The sequence below is a fragment of the Triturus cristatus genome, chromosome 9 (genome assembly GCF_964204655.1).
Source record: "Triturus cristatus chromosome 9, aTriCri1.1, whole genome shotgun sequence".
Classification (NCBI taxonomy): Eukaryota; Metazoa; Chordata; class Amphibia; order Caudata; family Salamandridae; genus Triturus; species Triturus cristatus.
In genome coordinates, this window is record NC_140592.1 from 1161010910 (window position 1) to 1161029486 (window position 18577).

General features: G+C 45.2%; 1 protein-coding gene and 1 long non-coding RNA gene across 9 annotated transcripts in view; one reads left to right on the forward strand and one right to left on the reverse strand.

Annotated features, from left to right (window-relative positions):
• The window catches only part of SMOC1 (SPARC related modular calcium binding 1), a 798046-nt gene that overhangs the window by 472082 nt on the left and 307387 nt on the right, over nt 1–18577 (forward strand). For all 8 annotated transcript variants that reach the window (XM_085627140.1, XM_085627133.1, XM_085627137.1 and 5 more), the window contains one exon: nt 17942–18134. In XM_085627140.1, the coding sequence (XP_085483266.1) occupies nt 17942–18134 (193 nt within the window). The remainder of the gene's footprint in view (nt 1–17941; nt 18135–18577) is intronic.
• Nucleotides 1–18577, reverse strand: part of LOC146799561 (uncharacterized) — a 51533-nt gene that overhangs the window by 18990 nt on the left and 13966 nt on the right. The window lies entirely within an intron of this gene.

The window sequence follows — 18577 nt, forward strand, 5'->3', positions numbered from 1 at the left end:
GCGGAGGCTATGCTAGCTATCAAATGTAGTTTGCCATGCCGCCCGAGAGGTGTCCATGTTTTTCCCATTTCACAGCTGGGGTTGAGAAGTTAATATAGCCTTTAATATGAATAGGGTCAGCCCACCAGGTCTCCTGCAGGAGGATGATGTGGAAAGACCTCAAGTACTTGTGTAAATCCAGGTCGCTTAGTTTTGTTTCAAAGGTGTTTATATTCCAGGTGCACATGCAAAGTAAATTGGTGTTGCCTCCGTCTTGTATCTTCTGGACCGTATATGGTCACGTTGTTGTTGGGATCATCCGATTGTTCTCACTATATCCCTTGCAGCCTCATTAGGCAGTTTGAAAGTGGTTTGCCCTATTTCCTAGTGGTTCCTGTGTGCTAAAGTTTCTCTTGCACTGAAGTAGTTTTCTTTTGCCACTAGGCTGGCCCCATTATGTGCACTTGAGGAAGAAGGGGTGAGGGATATCCTGGTTCATAGCATGGTATGACCTTAATTCCCCATCTTTTGAGGGTAGGCCCTTCTGTGAGGACTCTTTTTTGCAATACCAGTTGTGGTCCATGTGATCTTGGTTGCTTCCCCACCTGGTGCTTCTTCAGAGCTTTCAAACTGGATTGCCCTCAGGACCTTTGAGCTCATATTGTGTAGCACTGGAATTTCTGTTAATAGCTGAAAGATGTTGCCCCTGTTTAAGACACCATGACTTTTTCTGGAGACGTACTCTGGAATAAAAATTAACGCTGCAGTGTTAACCCGGTGATCTTCTGCAGTTATCTGAAGAATTTCATGTTCTGGTTGTTCTAGGAGCTAAGTAGAAGTAGTTTCTTGTGAAATTTCACGAGTAACATCGGTTCCCAAGGGTCTCCTGAGTTCTTTATTGTGATGAATACAGATGCTAGTTATCTGATCTGGACCTAACCTTGTTGGGTGAGTCGGTGCTATGCCTGTAGTAGGTGTGCAGTTGTTCCGTATCATTATGGTATTTACAGTTCACAAGTTAGGTGAGCGTCCTCTTGTGCTACTTTGCTTTGTCTGTTGAGGGTCTGTGGGATATTCAGTGGCAGTTGGGACGGTGAAATCATCCGCCAACACCATTTGTGGTGACTCTGGATTTATAGGATTTGTGTTTACAATGCCAAATACTCCAGATTGATGCTGCCAGAATTGGGCACAGTACTCTGGATATGGTGCACAGTGCTGAGCACAATACTTCAGACAAAGCCTGTGGGACTAGACACAATACTCAAGAATGAAATTGTCAGAATTGGACACAATACTCTGGATGCGGTGCACAGTGCTGGGCACAATAATTCAGACAAGGCGTCTATGACTAGGCCAGGCCACTGGTCTTGTACAATTGTGCCTCCCTGCTGTTTTTCAATTATGAATTTGCCGTATTTGCCACATCATCCTTCATCTGCTACATAATTTGCAGATTTTTAGAAAACAATGTTATGTATCTAGCTCAACCAGATCGAAAGTTACCATAAACAAAGCAATGTGTGCTGCTGGGCAGTGGAAGGCCCTACAGGGGAGGTTAACAGTCAATTTTCAGTAGCTTATTGCTGTATTTAAAGGTTAAGGTTGTACTAATAAGGCTAAACATTTGCTAAAATAGAATTAACACCGGTAAAAACCACAAAATAACAAAGTATTACGCTCACAAAATGTGGTGCATTACACCTCATAATTTACCTTTTCTTGCTGCAAAGTTGAGTCAACACTTACCAGGGTCGGACTGGCATATTAGGCAATCTGGCCACAGGCCAGTGCATGTGTGTCTTTTTGGCAGTTTCTGGACCGGTTTGATAATCTGGTGGAACAACTTTTACTGTTGATTTCCCTGATATTACCACAAACATCACATGCAGCAAGCACACCTACATTCATTCTCCTAAACCGTGCGAAACAGGTGTACCATGTGTACTTACAATTTTAAACTGCCCGAGGTGCAGAACGGGTGCCATTGTTTTAGCTTTAAATGGGGGCCTTTACGGTTGTGGTGCCCCAGCGTGTTTTTCAGTCCCATCCTCACCTTGGACTTGCTGCATAATTCCAGTGTCCCTAGTCTAGACACGGTACTCCGGATCGATGCTGCTAGAACTGAACGCAGCCCTAGGGGTGTACACAATGCTCTACCAGGGGGCGATGTTGAAAGGTGAGGCCGCCGGAATATATGAGACATCGCTTCAGCTGGCCCCCTTTCCTGCAAAGGAGGAGGGGGGCTCTTGTTATTGGCACATTATACCCCAAATGATGTCTCCCCAGTGTTGGACTTGGCCCTTTTTGCAGGGTCATCCCTGAACTTTTTGCCTTCCTCCTATATTTTTTCTGACCTGGTGTTGGCTGTTTTATAACTCTGGGCCCTTTACCACTGCTGACCAGTGCTAAAGTGCATATGTTCTCCCTATTGTAAATTGATGTTTGGATTAGTGATTCCATGATTGGCTGGTTTGGTTTACTTGTCAGACCCTAGTACAGTGCACTGAGTCTGCCCAGGGCTTGTAAACCAAATGCTGCTAGTGGGCTTGCAGCACTGGTTGTGCCACCCACAGAAGGAGCCTGTAAAAGTGTGTCTAAGGCCTGCTATTGCAGAGCCTGTGTGCAGTCTGGTACTGCCATGCTGACTGGGCAAGTGCATCCACTTGCCAGTCCCTAAACCTTCCCTTTTCTTCATATCAGACACTCCTATGGTAGGCCCAAGGGCAGGGTGCATTGTAAGTTTAAGGTAAGACGTGCCCTGGTGTGTGTGGCATGTCCTAATAGTGTATTACAGACATTTTTGTTTTTCACTATTGCAAGGCTACTTGTTCCCCATAGGCCAGAATGGGCAGTTTGATTATTACATTTTATAATCCCAACGGACTCAGGGAACATGGTAGATATTAGAGTTTAATATGCCTGAACTCAGAATGATAAAATACATCTTTTAGTGAAGTTGGTTTTAACATTCTGTGTTTGAAAATACCACTTTTAGAAAGTAGGTATTTTCTTGTCTAACCATCCAAACCTGCCTCTGCTAGGCTGTGTATTCCTTGCCTGGAGTTTGAGTGACAGGGGCTGGGGAACTCCAGGGGGGTGGGGAATTCCCAGAGACAGGGTGAGTCAGCACAGGGCTGAATAGAGAGATCTCCATGTAGATGGGTGGGAGGAGTTGCACCTGGGACCTGAATAGGGCTGTGCTTTCCCTCCACAATGCTTGCTCCACCTCCTGTGGCGGGTCTGATGTCTCTGCCCTGCACTGTGAAAGGAAAGAAGGAGTCATGTCAACAAAGTGCTCCATGACTGACCAGAACTGGTTTGGACTAGGCAAAGGCCTATCTGCCTTCAGAGAACAAAGAGAAACTGTGTATAAAAAGGGGGACCCAGACCCCAGAACTTTAGATCACTTTAGGAAACAAGAAGAAACCTTTGCTGTGGAGTGGAACCAGAAGAAACTGAGGAGAGACTATCCCTAAGCTGAAGTGCTGCTTTGGGGATTGGCCTGTAGTGGTTGCCTGACTGCCAAAGAAAGGAGAAAGGTCTTTGTGTGCATTTTCATTCAACTTGTGAAGGATCTCCAAGGGCTTGGAAAATAGTTTGCCTCCTGTTGAAGTCTCAGGGACAACAGACTTCACCCACCAGCTCCCCACGAGTTCTTTTAACATGCCTGCAGTTGTACTGGACTTTTTGAGGACCTGCAAGTCACAAGGGGCTGGAAGCGAGACTCAAGAACAAAAAGTGTGTCGCCGAACTGCCGCATCACAACACGAAGCGCCTCGCATCGCCGGAGAAGAGGATCGACGTCGAATCAGACGCCGCCGCATCACCGGGAAGCGTGTCGCAGAAGAATCGTTGAGTCATCGCAGGTCCACCGAAGCGCTTGTCGCATCGCCGGAGAAGAGGATCGACGTCGCATCAGACGCCGCCGCATCTCTGGGAAGCGTGTCACAGGGCCTATCGCGGCTCATCGTCGGAGAAGAGGATCGACGTCGCATCAGACGCCGCCACATCTCCGGGAAGCGTGTCGCAGGGCCTGTCACGGCTCATCGCCGGAGAAGAGGATCGACGTCGCATCAGATGCTGCCGCATCACCGGGAAGAGTGTCGCAGGGCCTGTCACGGCTCGCATAGTTGTGGAAGCAACTCGCATCACCAGAGGAGAGGATCGACGTCGCATCAGACGCTGCCGCATCACTGGGAAGCGTGTCGCAGGGCCTGTCGCGGCTCGCATCGTATAAAGCATATAGCATCGCCGGAGAAGAGGATTGACGTTGCATCAGGCGCCGCCGCATCACCGGGAAGCGTCTCGCATCAAGAAGAAAGCGCCATCTTTGTTTATTTGCACTGGATCTTCAACGCATCACTGTCCTTGCAACACTTTCGTTGCCCGGCGTGTCACATCTTAAGGTACATTGAACTCTGAGTGTCGCATTTACCATCTTAAGAGAACTAAGCTAAAATTCTACCATTTTAAAGTAACAGTATTGTGGATTTGTGTTGTTTGTGGTCTTGTGATAAGTCTATATAAAGAATACTTATTTTTGATATAAAACTTGTGTGGTGTCCATCTGTAGTGTTGTCACTTGATTACTGTATGTGTTCACAAATGCTTTACACACTGCCTCGGAGATAATCCTGTCTGCTCGTGCCAAGCTACCAAGGGGGTGAGCAAGGGTTATTTTAGGAGTGTACCCCTTTACCCTGACTAGATGCAAGGGTCCCTATTTGTCACAAGTACCTACCTATGCCAACTAGAGACCCCCAAATCTAACACCCAGTAACAGCACAGTTACTGCAGGTGATTTATCAACCAATGCAGGGTGATATTTGCCTGTCTTCCTGGAGGTGAAATCATGATGTTTACCAACTTTAAGGCATCATGTAAGGCAGGTGAATGGGCAACACAGATGCAAAGCATGGCAGGGCTGACTCAGCCTTTTATCTACCAACTTTAAGGCATCACGTAAGGCAGGTGAGTGGGCAACACAGATTCAAAGTATGGCAGGGCTGACTCGGCCTTTCATCAACCAACATTAAGGTATTGTGTAAGGCAACTGAGTTGACAATACAGAGGCAAAGTATGGTATGGCTGACTCAGCAGTTCATCTACTAACGTGAAGGCATCACGTAGAGCAGGTGCAAAGGCAATACAGATCATGGCAGGGTTGACTCAGCCTTTTATCTTCTAACTTTAAGGTATCGCGTAAGGCAGGTGAGTGGGCATTGCAGATCCAAATTATGGCAGGGCTGATTCGGCCTTTCATCTACCAATATTAAGGTATGGCGTAAGGCAGATGAGTGGGTAATAAAGATCCATATTATGGCAGGGCAGACTCTGCCTTTCATCTACCAACTTTATGGTATCACGTAAGCTAGGTGAGTTGGCAATGCAGGTCCGAAGTATGGCAGGGCTGACTCGGCTTTTCATCTACCAACTTTAAGGTAGCGTAAGGCAGGTGAGTGGGCAATACAGATACAAAGTAAGGCAGGGCTGACTAGGCCTTTCATCTACTAACTTGAACTTGAAGGCAGGTGAATGGGCAATACAGATCATGGCAGGGCTGGCTCTGCCTTTCATCTACCAACTTGAAGGCAGGTGAATGAGCAATCAGATCATGGCAGGGCTGACTCAGCCTTTCATCTGCCAACTTTAAGGCCTCATGTAAGGCAGGTGAGTGGGAAATACAGATCTAAGGTATGCCAGGGCTGACTCGTCCTTTCATCTCCCAACTTCAAGGTATTGTGTAAGGCAGCTGAGTGGACAATACAGATGCAAAGTATGGTAGAGCTGACTTAGCCTTTCACCTACTAACGTGAAGGCATCAAGTAGCACAGGTGAGAAGGCATTTCAGATAATGGCAGGGTTGACTCAGCCTTTTATCTTCCAACTTTAATGTATCGCGTATGGCAGGTGAGTGGGCAATGCACATCCAAAGTATAACAGGGCTGTCTCGGACTTTCATCTACCAACTTTGAGGCATCACGTAACGCAGGTGAGAAGGTAATACAGATCATGGCAGGGCTGACTCAGCCTTTCATCTACCAAATTTAAGGCTTCACGTAAGGCAGGTGAGTGGACAATACAGATTCAAATTATGTCAGAGCTGACTCGGCCATTCATCCACAAACTTTAAGGCATCAAATAAGGCAGCTGAGTGGACAATACAGATGCAAAGTATGGTAGTGCTGACTCGGCCTTTTTTCTACCAACGTGAAGGCATGATCATCACGTAGCGCAGGTGAGTAAGCAATACAGATCATGGCAGGGTTGACTCAGCCTTTAATCTTCCAACTTTAAGGTATCGCTTAAGGCAGGTGTACTAGTAATCATCTTTGATTTCACAAAAAACTCAGTTTTTCTGGCCTGCAGTCCTTCCTTCATTAGCAAACTGTGATTAAAAGTCCAGCTCAGGACACCTTCAGGCAATCATTGAGCGTTAAAAACTAAACAAATTGGAGTCATTATATGCAGGTCCACTGGAATTATGCGGCAGAGGAAGACCAAATTGTGTGGCAGGGTTCACCAAAGTTTGCGGCAAGGAAAAACTAATTATGCGGCGTAATGCAGCATCTTTTATGAGAGTATTAATTATTTAACACTTTAACACTATCCAGGAAAAGGTTTAATCTCATTTGTACCAGTTTAAAATTCAATTCCAGCAAAAAGTACCTGAAAGGTGATCAATCAACTTTTGCAAAGGGTCTACCACCACATGGCAACACATGTTGCAGTATTTTAGCACCCTTTTATTTGTTTGAACTAGAAACATTTTAGGGATAAAAGATGCTGATTAAGCATCTGATGACGGATTGTGTGGTAAATGCAGTAAATCAATTCTTATGTGGAAAACACTGACTGCAGAATCTCATAATTCCAGTTGTCCTGATTATATGATATATGGTGCTTTAATTTGATGCTCCTCAACCGTAGACATTGTTTAAGCAAAGTTACTGGAGAGATACAAATTCTAAATTAAAGCACACAGCACACCTGACCAAAAGAGAATATAGCATAAGGCAGTCTTTCATACTAGGAAGCTGTTAACATCAGAGGAAATAATTATTTTTGCAGAGCTATGGAGGAGGGAGATGCCATGAAAGAGTTAAATTCAGAATTATGGGGAATTATAGTATTACCTTTCCTCCTATGATTACTGTATTGTAATCTAATTTCATTTATACAGTGCTTATGACTCCTGACGAGGCGTTGAACCGCTTCATGCCAAGCAGCAGGCTACTCTGCAAACCCAGGGTTAGTAGTTAATCCATGCATTTACTAACCAATAATGGAAAATATTAATTAATAAGCACTATTCAATTACAAATTGAGCATACTGTGTCAACTCTTAAACTAACTAGCTCGCTAAATTATGCTTTTTATGTTAAAAAGGAAGCACAGAGCTCGGCTGCCAGCATGCCTCAACTCATTCCAGATCTGTGACGATGGCCGGACTGGCCATAGCGGGCACCGGGCGTTTCCCTGGTAGGCCGCTAGGGTGGAGGCTGGTTTTGGGCACCTGGGGGGCCGTTTTTGTTACCGGGGGTCGGCAGTATCGGCCCCCTGTTACAAAATCGTCCAAAACCGGCCCTCGCAAACTGCTCGGCTGCACTCCCCCTTACCCCGGGGGGGCCGGCGGAGCAGTTTGCCAGGGTCAGTTTCTGTTCCCAGTCCGGCCCTGTCTGTGACCATTAAACTGTCTTCAAATCCATTTCACGACAGGAGAAGAATGTGCCAGCGGCAGAGCTACTGACACGAACTTCTAGTCCTCTTCTTGGCCAAATGATGTTTTTACTCATTTTACAGCATGCGCTTAGATATAAAAAGAAATAATTGGATGCATAAAACATGCCAAGCATATTAACAGAAAAGGTTGTAATAAAGACAACGTGCCCATTCATCACCACACAAGTGTCCATCTTTGGCATTGCTATTATAAGGCATGTAATGATTAACGGGGAAAAGACCCAAGCACGTACAGAATTTTCAGAGGTTCTGGCTGGGGTGACTTTTTCTACTCTCCGTAATACAGTTTGAACTGTCATTTAAAAAACAACATTAAATAGGTGTATCAAAGTAAAGTTGCACTAAAAAGAAAGTGAATTATAAAACACAATTCCTCGATTTATCTCACGTGTCTGACCATGGAGTTGATCTGCCCACTGTGTGCGTCGATCCTTTACTACTGTGCACTAATCACTGCTGCTGAGTTTCTTCTCTACTTGTTCGCAAGTGATTTTCTTACTGCAAACTAAAGCCAATTGAATGGATCCTTTAATCTTTCCTAACAGCAAATGAAAATGCCTCATTTTTTTCCATGTCACACCTCCACCAATCGAATAAACTTGCTGAAATTTTCAAGAGTAAGCTGAATAAAGTGACTGCATTCTTTTCTCTGAATTTTTTCCCACACAAACTCGTTTTTAAAAGAGTGGTGGTGAAAGTCGTCTTTCTACCTCTGCAGATACTGAATAATGCCAGCTGTTCAACTCTCAATAAACTATCACAGATGGTTCGAACTCTCCCAGCTCCGTCCTCTGACCCAACTCTCCTTGACATACACCTCAGAACTCACTGAAGTGGAAACAAGTGCCGAAAATTAGACATGCTTTCTGTGGCAAAGTCCTCCTGTGATGTAGTCAGAAAGACCCGTCTCGTGCATATTTCCTCTCACTTGGGCTGCACATTGGCAGCAGGGCCCCCATCCCCACCCTTTTTCCGGGCCTGGCGCGCTCCGACTGAAGAGAAACAATGTAAGTTGTTACTTTGTTTCTCTTCAGTCCTAGGTCAGCAGCGCAAGGAGCTCCGAGCAGGCTGCACACTGCTGCAGCTGCTTACCAGCAAGAGACAAACAGCTCTCTACCGATGAGCAGAGGGGGCCCCCCTTCACATACGGAAGACTGGGGGCCCACCCGCACTGCAGGGGCTGCGGGGGTGTTTGTTACGCCCCTGTTAAAGTCAGATTGGGACTGCCCTTCTATCTGCTCATCCCCCTGTTCTTCTTGGAGGGAAAATTGGTCTGCCATTTTGACCGGTCTTATTTTTAGGTTGGAGGGGGGGGTTTATTCGCTCTTGGTGGACAGGTTTTTTTGTTCCGTCCCTTTCTCCTTTTGCTCCTCTCCACCCCACTAGACCCAGTTTGAGGGGCTTCAGTGTCTGGCTGCCGCTTTAACGTCAGTGGATCTCTGGCGATGCTTGAGCCGCTGCCGTCAAATTTTGGTGGTGCCTCTATCAAAGTCCTCGTAGTTTCTGAATTTATTGGTGGCGGTTGAACTCGATCTCTGCACCCGATAGCGCATTTTATAGTCAATGTAAGGCCTATGGGGACCCCAGTGGTTGTTTGGCCTTAATTGTGTGGCTCCTGCCTAGGCCTTGATTTTGTGGTTCCTTCCCAGTTTGTTCCAGTGTCCTTAAATGTTGTTTGCGATCATTTAAGATTGTGACAACCTTTTAACAATATTTGTACAAGGAGAAGTTATTTGGGAGAAAGTGGTGTCGGCCTGTACCCGTTTTACCAAGGAGTTTAACTAATTTGCAGTCGATCCCGGCCACGTAGACTGCCAAAATGTTCAGAAGTGAGAGCTGGATGTTCATCTTATTTAACTGGTACTGTAGGACTTATGCAGATAGCTGTACCATATTCAGGAGGGACACCCATGCGTTATTCGCAAGAGCTTGTTGTTCCGCACTTATCTTAAGTTTTATGCCATCAGCGCAATGTTGAAAGCTTGGTTGATGAGAGGTCCGAGGTGGTTTCTCAGGGTCCTGTGAATAGGTTGCTAGTATTTCATCCAATTCTGGCATTTTTAGGAACTAGAGGGCCTTGCTATCTTTCTCTTCAGTTTCTTCTTGGGCTCTGGGAGGTCCTGTGGCAGAGGTTCCTATGCCGCCCGGTCGGGTGTTGGAGTTTGGAGTGCTGTTGAAATTTCCTGCGTTGGTGGTAGCTACTGGACTACCCTTAAAGACCATGTTTGACCAGAGAGGGGCTTGTTTTCTGCTGCTTGACTGAATGCAGGGAAGACTCCTGTTATGCTCTCTGTGGCAGACATGTGGGCTGCTTAAGTTGGACTCTCCCTTCCTTGGGGGGGGGGGGGGGGGGGGGGGGGGGTCAACAGCCCTATCTATTTCCTGCCTCCCACGTCAATATTTTGCAAAGAGTTTGCAAAGGCACTTGGCAATTGGACGGTTGGTTGGAAGTCACGACCAAGGGAAGGAGACCAGATTCTGTTTCCGTGTTGATGACCCTAAGCAGAAGAGGGAGAAGATATTAAAGGGGCTTGTAGTCCAGAAAGTTTTTCATTGCTTCAAAAGAGAACGGTACTGACTCCCTTTAAAAAAAAAAAATTTAGTGCCCATTTTTGACTTGTTTGGGCAGACCGAAGTGCCCAATTTCCCAATAGCCCTTGATTGCCTGTTATTTCTGCTAGATTTAGGAGGTCTATCAGAGGGCTGTGGTTTGAAAGGAGTTTTAGCTTGGTATTGGATCTCTCGTTTCGGGTGAGCTGTTGTCTCAATTGTCTCTGCCTTGTTTCCTCTTTTTGGCGGCTGGTAAAGTCTTCCCCCCTGACCTTTCCAGGCCTAATGTTTAGACCTCGAGCCTATCTGCCTGTATCCTGGAGTCAGAGACCCTAGACCTAGTACCCAGTGACTGGTTGTTCAGTGGATGCAGGGCCTCCTTTCTCCAAGTCAGCAACCTTTAGTTGGACCCACTGTGTCAGTGTAGGGGGCAAGTGTCTGACCACTTTTCCAGGTCTTTTCGTATATAGGTCAGAGACATCATTTATAGTTATGACACTGTTGGGTTTCTTGAGATCTTGTCCACGAAACGAGGCTTCTTTGATTAGTCTTTGAGTAGATTTATATCCACGTCCCTTGTGATTTGTTTAAGAGGGGCGCTGCCTCGGCTTCCAAACTGCACCCAACTATTAGGCCGCTTCTGCAGGCCAGGTCTAGTCGATTCTTACTGTGGTCCGTCTTGGCCTTCTGCCCTACGTCCCGTGCAGGAAGTAAATTCTGAAGTGCTGCCACACCCCCTCTACGAGATCCTGTGTCAATAGTAATGGGAGGAGGGAGCACGAGCGCACTGATGGATTGAGTTTTGCCCCATGGGGGGGGGATTTTCCCCAAAGCAGTCTTCCTTCCTGGCTGCTGTATCGGGGGGGACAGCGCCACTACACGTGGACCTCCTGGTGTTGGTTTAGTAGCAAGGGGGGGTACAAGCACACTTTTTTCTAGATTTGTCCTTAAACTGGTATGCTTGCAGTTTGTTTTGCAATTTTGCAATTCGCTTGCTGGCCTCCTTTCCCTCTGCCCTTCCCCTCCAGAGACATCAGCAAGCCGCAGACTGTCACTCCCTGGTTAGATTTGGCGGTTTAATTGAGCAGGAATGGTAAAGATATGAAGGGGGTAACTTATAATTAGTTCAGGGAACTATAAATGCTGAATTTCACTGGCTTTGTTCAAGTGAAATCTGAGCCCAACTATAACGTCGAAGTAACCTTTGTTTTTTTCCATGGATTTGTAAAACAAAATTAACCCTATTTCCTAACTATAACGTCCCTGCAACCTTTGGTTTTTTTAAGTGAATTTGTAAGGTTTTTAAATATTTATTTCCCAACTGTAACCATTAACCTTTGACACTAAGGGCCTGATTAAGACTTCTGGTGGTGCAAGGGCAGGCGGCACGCCACCGATGCACACCTGCACTGCCAAGAGTCGCTGCCGCCCGCCCACCAGATTACAAGTAATTTTGTGGTCTGGCGGGCAGGCGGCGTGGTGGTCCAGCTTCAATGTTATTTAAAGGCTCAGTGTGAGCCTTAAACAGCACAGCCACGGGACCGCCAGTGCATGCCCCTGAATGGGAAGTAATGCACCATGTCATGAATTCCTTCCCCGGCAGAAACTGTGGGTGCACAACTACAGAAGGGCGTAACTTGTGGCACCCTGCATGCACCCCTCATGTACAGGGGCAAGAGGAGGCCCTGTAGGGCTCCCATTCTTTCTTCACCAACAGCAGCTACTTGGAAGAAGCATCTCCATAACACTGCTGGCGGTGAGGAATATCAGAATATGCTTGCCGGTTCCTCAGGGCACCACCAAGCATATTGCAGCTCTCAGATTGCTGTGGGACCAACAGGCAACGCAGTTCCCTGGTGGTTGGGGCATTGCAATGGCTGTCCGATCACCAGATAGGACCAGATAGGACCCTAATAGGGCGGTCGAATCTCCGGTGTGGCTGTGGCTGGACCACCACAACTGCGCCCTCGCAAGTCTGGCGGTCCTCGGACGGCAAAACTCATAATCAGGCCCTAAGTGTGTGTGTGAGTGCATGAGTGTTTCAGTGGGTGTATGAGTGTTTGAGTAGGTTTGTAAGTGAGTGTGAGAGTATGAGTGGGGCTGTAAGTGGGTATATGAGTGTCTGAGTAGGTATGTGAGTGGGTGTGTGAGTCTCTAATGGAGTGGGTGGGAAACTTCGCTCCGGCGGTGGAGTTTGCAGAGTTTTGCCGCTCTGCGCTCCACTTGGAATGCGGAGTTTGGCAAAAACTCTGCCAACCGCCGGCAGGGCTAAACTTAATCCACCAACCAGTAGTGCACCAGGAGGCCCTTTTCAAGAGTGGTTGAGAAAGGGGATGGGGCCTCCAACGAGGTCTGAGCAGTTCCGCTTTGGGGGACTTACTTGTGGCAACAATGAGGGTTCTTGGCCCCCCAACAACCCTCAGCAGCCAAGGGGACTTCATCCCCCAACCAGTAATGCACCAGGAGGCCCCTCTGCAGAGTGGTAGAGAAAAGGGGCAAGGCCTTTGACAAGGTCGGAGCAATCCCACTGTGGGGGACTTACTTGTGGCAACAATAGGGGTTCTTGGCCCCCAACGACCCTCATCAGCTAAGGGGACTTCATCCCCTAAGACCAAAACGCGTATGGGAGGCACACACCTTAGTGATCTTTAGAGCAATAAAAAGAAGAATCTAGCCCGTTGTGAGTACTTTCTAAGGGCTAAATAAGAAGTTGAAAGATATTTACAGCGAGGAACCAAGCCGTCTGAGACAGCACCACCTCATTCAAAACAAGCATTGGAAATGCAATCAGTCTTGCATTTGTTTGAGTTGAGCTATTGGCATTGTAAGTGGCAATATCTTTTACCTAGGTGTTGGGGAGTGTATGCATGTGGTGTGTAGTGGAATTATGTGGGTTGGATTGGATTATTTGTGTAATTGTGTGGCATGGAATTGTGTGGCGAGGAGTTGATTTGTGTAGTGGAATTATGTGGCATGCTGTGCTGTGGAAATATGCGCATAGTAATTATGTGGTACTGAGTGTAGTGGAAATATGTGAAGTGGGATTGTGAGTGTTATGGAGTGTAATTATTTGGAATAGTATTTTGTGTGGTGGAGTAGTATGTGGTGGAGTTTAATTATGTAGTGTTCTGTTGAATTTTGGGGCACGATGTTGAATTGTGTGATTTGGATTGAATGTATGCAGTTTGTAATTGTGTTGTTGAATTGTATTATGTGGTTTGGTATGGAATTATGTGATGTGGATTGGAAATGTATGGAGTTAATTGGCGTTGTAAATGCAAATGTGTTTTACCTATGTGTTATGGAGTGTAGTGGATGTGGTGTGTAGTGGAATTATGTTGTGATATGTGGCATGGTGTGCAGTACAATTATGCGGATAGTAATTATGGTGTATTTGAGTGCATTGGAGGTATGCTCAGTAGGATTGTGTGTTATGGGGCATAATTATGTAGAAGGGTATTTTGTGTTGTGGAGTGGAGTTTAAATATGTGGTGTTTTGTAGAATTTTGTGGTATGATGTGTATGTGGTGTGTATTGGATGTATGTGGTGTGTTATGTAATTGTACTGTTGATTAGAATTATGTGGTTTGTTAAATTATGAGGTGTGGAATGGAAATGTGTAGAGTTGATTTGTGTGGCGTGGAACTGTGTGGCATGGAACTGTGTGGCATGGAGTGAAAATATGCTGATGAAATTCTGTGGCATGGTACAGAATGTTTTTATGTGGATTGTTGCTATGTGGTTTAGTTTGCTTTTATGCAGTGTGTAATTATGTAGTAGTGAGTTGAGAGTTATTATGTGGAGTTGAATTATATAGTTCTGACTGGTATTAATTTGAGTGTAAATATGTTGGAAGGTGTGGATTTGTGTGTTGGCAGATCTGAGTGACATTGAGCAGTAGAGTGGCATCACCAGATCAATGGTATTTACAAAAGCACAGCAACCTGTGGTCAGGCTATGCCTCTTCAAGCCTCATTTGGACTTCTGCTCTAAATAAGTGGCAATGCCCAGGATGATGCTTACAGGACCATACTAGGGCGTACAGTATTATGAATATATAGGGTATTCTACACATGGATTAGGAAGAACTTGCTCAAATGACTAACTACTAATTTTCCATAGGAACAGAGAGAACAATAAAATGTTTGCATTTTTGTTGCAGTAAGTGCAGTATACGAAGTCAGCAGAATTTGGTGCTAAAGCGGCACTCCAATTGACCCCTAGATATCCTGCATTTTTCCAGCACTCTACATGAGGGTTCTCTGTCATAGCTGGTCTAGATATATTTCTTGTCTCCACTCATGCCTGGGCAACTTACACAAGCATTGAGAGAGATACCTGGTTGCTGAGGGTAGAAGCAGCTGAAGGCAGACTTAGGGTGCACTACAGAATGCAAAAACACATTCTGAACTGAATCCCTGAACTGAATTATTTTAACACAAATGTGATTATCAAGGATAAGTAGTGTGTTGAACATGTATTTGCACTGAATATTTTATAAGCAGTTTCTGCTCTGAAAGAACAACGAAATCCTAAAATCCAGGGTAATGTGCTCTCTAGCCACGCCTGAACTCTGGTGAAGTGACCCAACCCCTAGTGTCACAGCTCCTGAATGTACTTTCCCCCTGCCCTTCAGTGACATTTTACCCTTCACTGACAAATTGTGGTGATTTCATTGGTATTCACAGCCCAACCCCAGAGCAATGAAAGGAAAACGCAGATGACTGCCTTTAACAATTACGTGTTATACCCTGTATGTGTGCTGCCCATGTGTGTCGGAGAGTCAAAGGGATGTGAACAGAGGGGCCGTAGGGAGGTAGAAGGAAATATTAGGTAAGAGGATGCTGGCGAATTTCAGAAGGAGAGGAGGACATTGAAAAGACCAGATGGGAGAGAAGAAAGAGGCAGTAAATTAGGAAACAAGTGGGACTGCTGCAGGGGGTTGGAGGGTATGTCCCTGCAGCCGTAGGCAGGGTCGTCCACCACAATAGTGAGCTCAGGCGGTGACGGCGGCTCTAAATGACAGACAGTACCATACTGCAGTGAGGTGCAGAGACTAGACTAAAGGGACAATAAGGGAAACAGTAGCGCTGCAAGTGACTGGTCTTGTACTGCAGAAGTGAAAGTTAGAGAGAGGAAAAAGAGAAAAAAGAGCAGCACCGGCATCTACTGTGGGTGAAAGGAAAACCAATATCAGCTGAAGTGGTTGACGCCATTTGGTTATGTGATACTGTAGGAAACAGGAGAGATACACTGCGCAACTCTGTCTGCGCATCCCTGTCTGTGCCTCCCAAACGTCAGTTGGAAGGTCAGAAATACTGATGCTGCCCATTCCTAAAATGTAAGGCAAGCTCCTGCTTTTTGTGTTCGCGCTCAGCTCATCCGCTCTGAGGCTCTGTAAATCAAGCCTTATTATGCAGTCAGCGGAGGGCGTAGGCAGGGTCTTGGCATCGGCTCTCCCATTTATTTATTGTCAATTAACAAAAAAAGTGAATCAAAGTAAACAAAACACAAACCCTTACCAACACGGCGCTCAAAGTAAACAAGAGAGCTTAGCAGCTGTGAAGAAAGATGAAAGGGGGCAAAATGTTGCGCACGCAGTAAACAAAACAGGAACACATCATTACAATCCATGGGCAGAGGCAAACAAAAACTTGAAAGCCCTGAGAAAGGTGGGGTCTGACTGCACTATGTGCTGAATTTTCCTGGGATCTGGGCATGGCCTAATGTGCATGATAGAAACACGAGACCTTTAGCAATGTGAGATAACAAACAGAGCTACCGACTTAGGGCCAGGTGAAGCGGGTTTGTGTCTCAGCATGAGCTCTACAAAAAATATGCCAATGGTAACAAATAAATTTGAACTCATAATAAATATAATTAAACAATGGTTGAAAATGTACAAGTACATGATTCATGAACAAACTATGCAGGAGCAAAAGAAAACAAGCGGGAGTGAGAAGTGCATAGAACAGGCACCCTCAGAACGTGTCTGATGAGATGCAAATGCCATGTGTGTTTGTTATTTCGAAAGCCAATGGAGGAGGGGAATGTGCACAGAACAGGCGCCTCTCGGAAGCATCTGGGGGTCCGTGTTGGGGAAGTGCGTAGCTGTCATGCCTGCAACGCCAGCTATGACGAAAAATTCATTAACAAAAGAGTGCTCAGAAACTGTAAATAAAACGTAAAGAGTAAGGTCACATGTAACAGGTGCAGTCCTCATGTAAGGTTATAACAGTAGAAAAGAAAGGACTAAGGAGAGACTACTAAATAAATTAACCAAAGAAAACGAAGCATTGCCAAAAGACAAGCAAAGGAGCCAATTAAAAACACGGGAAGAAGATGGGTGTAGCTTAAAGTCCATATTCTGAATACACCATGTCTTGAAGAGACAGCGCAAGCGCTGCCTAGGCAAGACCTAAAAAGTGCTGCATCGCCCACAAGATTAACAGAAGAGATGCCAATGGCTGTATCGCAGACGTCCGTGTTACAGAGGAACCGTTCAGCCTTCGAAAGTAGTGCTCAACGGGACAGTAGGCTTGCCCACCATGAAAATAGATCATCGATGTGGAACAACCCATTGGAGGGCTTAAGTAACATTGTGGACAACTACCAGGACCAGAATGCCCTAATAACTTTCCCATTGGGGAGGCTCACTCAAGGGCCATAAATCACTTAAAATACTAACTTCCTGCTGGCCACTGACGATGATTGTACACGTGATTAAAGTCGTAAGACCGAAATGCGTAGGGGAGACACACTTTGGTGTTCTTTAGAGCAATAAAAAGAAGAATCTAACCTGTTGAGAGTGCTAAATGAAAAGTTGTGGGATATATATATATATATATAACACCCACATGACTAACAACAAATGTTTTTATTGGGCAAATGTAATGTACTGTGCTAACCGTGACCAAGCCATCGGTGGATGGCGAAACGCGTTGGTTGATTTGGAGACTGGAGAACTACTAAGAAAAATAAAGTAATTGGGATTAATTAACAGACTGTGAGTGCGTGCTACTTGATTCACTGCAAAGTGAATCCTTGGTGATGATATATACACACACACACACACACAAGCATACACATACAATCACTGGAAAAAACAAAGGCTAAAGTGACGTTATAGTTTAGGTGAAAATGTCACTTTAAACTTAACGTTTTAAACTTCAAAAAGCAAGGAAATTCAATAGCTATTTCAAGTAACTATAACTGAGTTGTTGTCAATGATGTCGGTTCATTTGTTATCAGTAATGTTATCAATCATTTCACAGAACATGTCATGAGTTGCAATATTTGAGGTCATAAGCAGTGCATGGTGAGGGTGCGAGTTATAGTTACTTGAAATAACTGGAACTCTGTAACTATTGAATTTCAGTGTATTTTCTGCTTTTCTTAGCTTAAAATGTTAAGTTTAAACTGACATTCTCACAATTTAAGAACTTCCCAATGTCAGGCTATTTGGCCTATCACTTTGAGCTAGATTTGCTTTAGTACTGTCAACCAATATAAACTCTGCAGTAGAGTGGGAGCTCCTCTCTGAACTTCCTCAATATATGTAGTGTCAGGCTATATGCGATTGTTAACAGCACAAATAAATGGATCCGTCGACCGCCATTTCCACATAAAGGAATCTCCTTCCATCTTTGTCATAATCTTTTTTCAGAAAAAATGTACTCCTGTGATCAGGAAAGGCAGAGAGCCCTGGACGAGGCAAAGGAGACACCGAGGGAAGGGACCGTCATCCCAGAATGTGGTCAAGGAGGTCTCTACAAACCTGTGCAATGTCACCAATCCACGGGGTATTGTTGGTGTGTCCATGTAGACACGGGACGCCCTGTGCCTGGAACTTCAACTCGGTAAGAATGTATTTTGTTGCACTTGTATGAAAACTGAAACGTTCTTCTTCTGTTATGCCTTTTTCACAGAAGTTTCCCCCAACGTCACACGCCGTCACTTCAAAAGAGTCAAAGTCAAAAGTGCAAATTTCTTTATTCGGTTATTTCTATAACCATAAAAGAGTACATCAAACATACAGTTAAAACACAATAAAAAAAACATAACTCATCACTTTGTATAGTTAAAAAAGAAAAGCAACAATTCATGATGTTTTTACAAAAAAGAAGTCAATCGGCAAAGTGCTCACGTGCCAAAGTGCATACGGGTCAAATTAGTAAAAGCCTAATAAAATCCATGTTACGTGAGCAACTTACAACATATACCACTTCCGTTCAACTTATCAAAAAGTGACCATAAATTAATAGACATCGTTTATGCTCATTACCACACAATGAAAAACCCA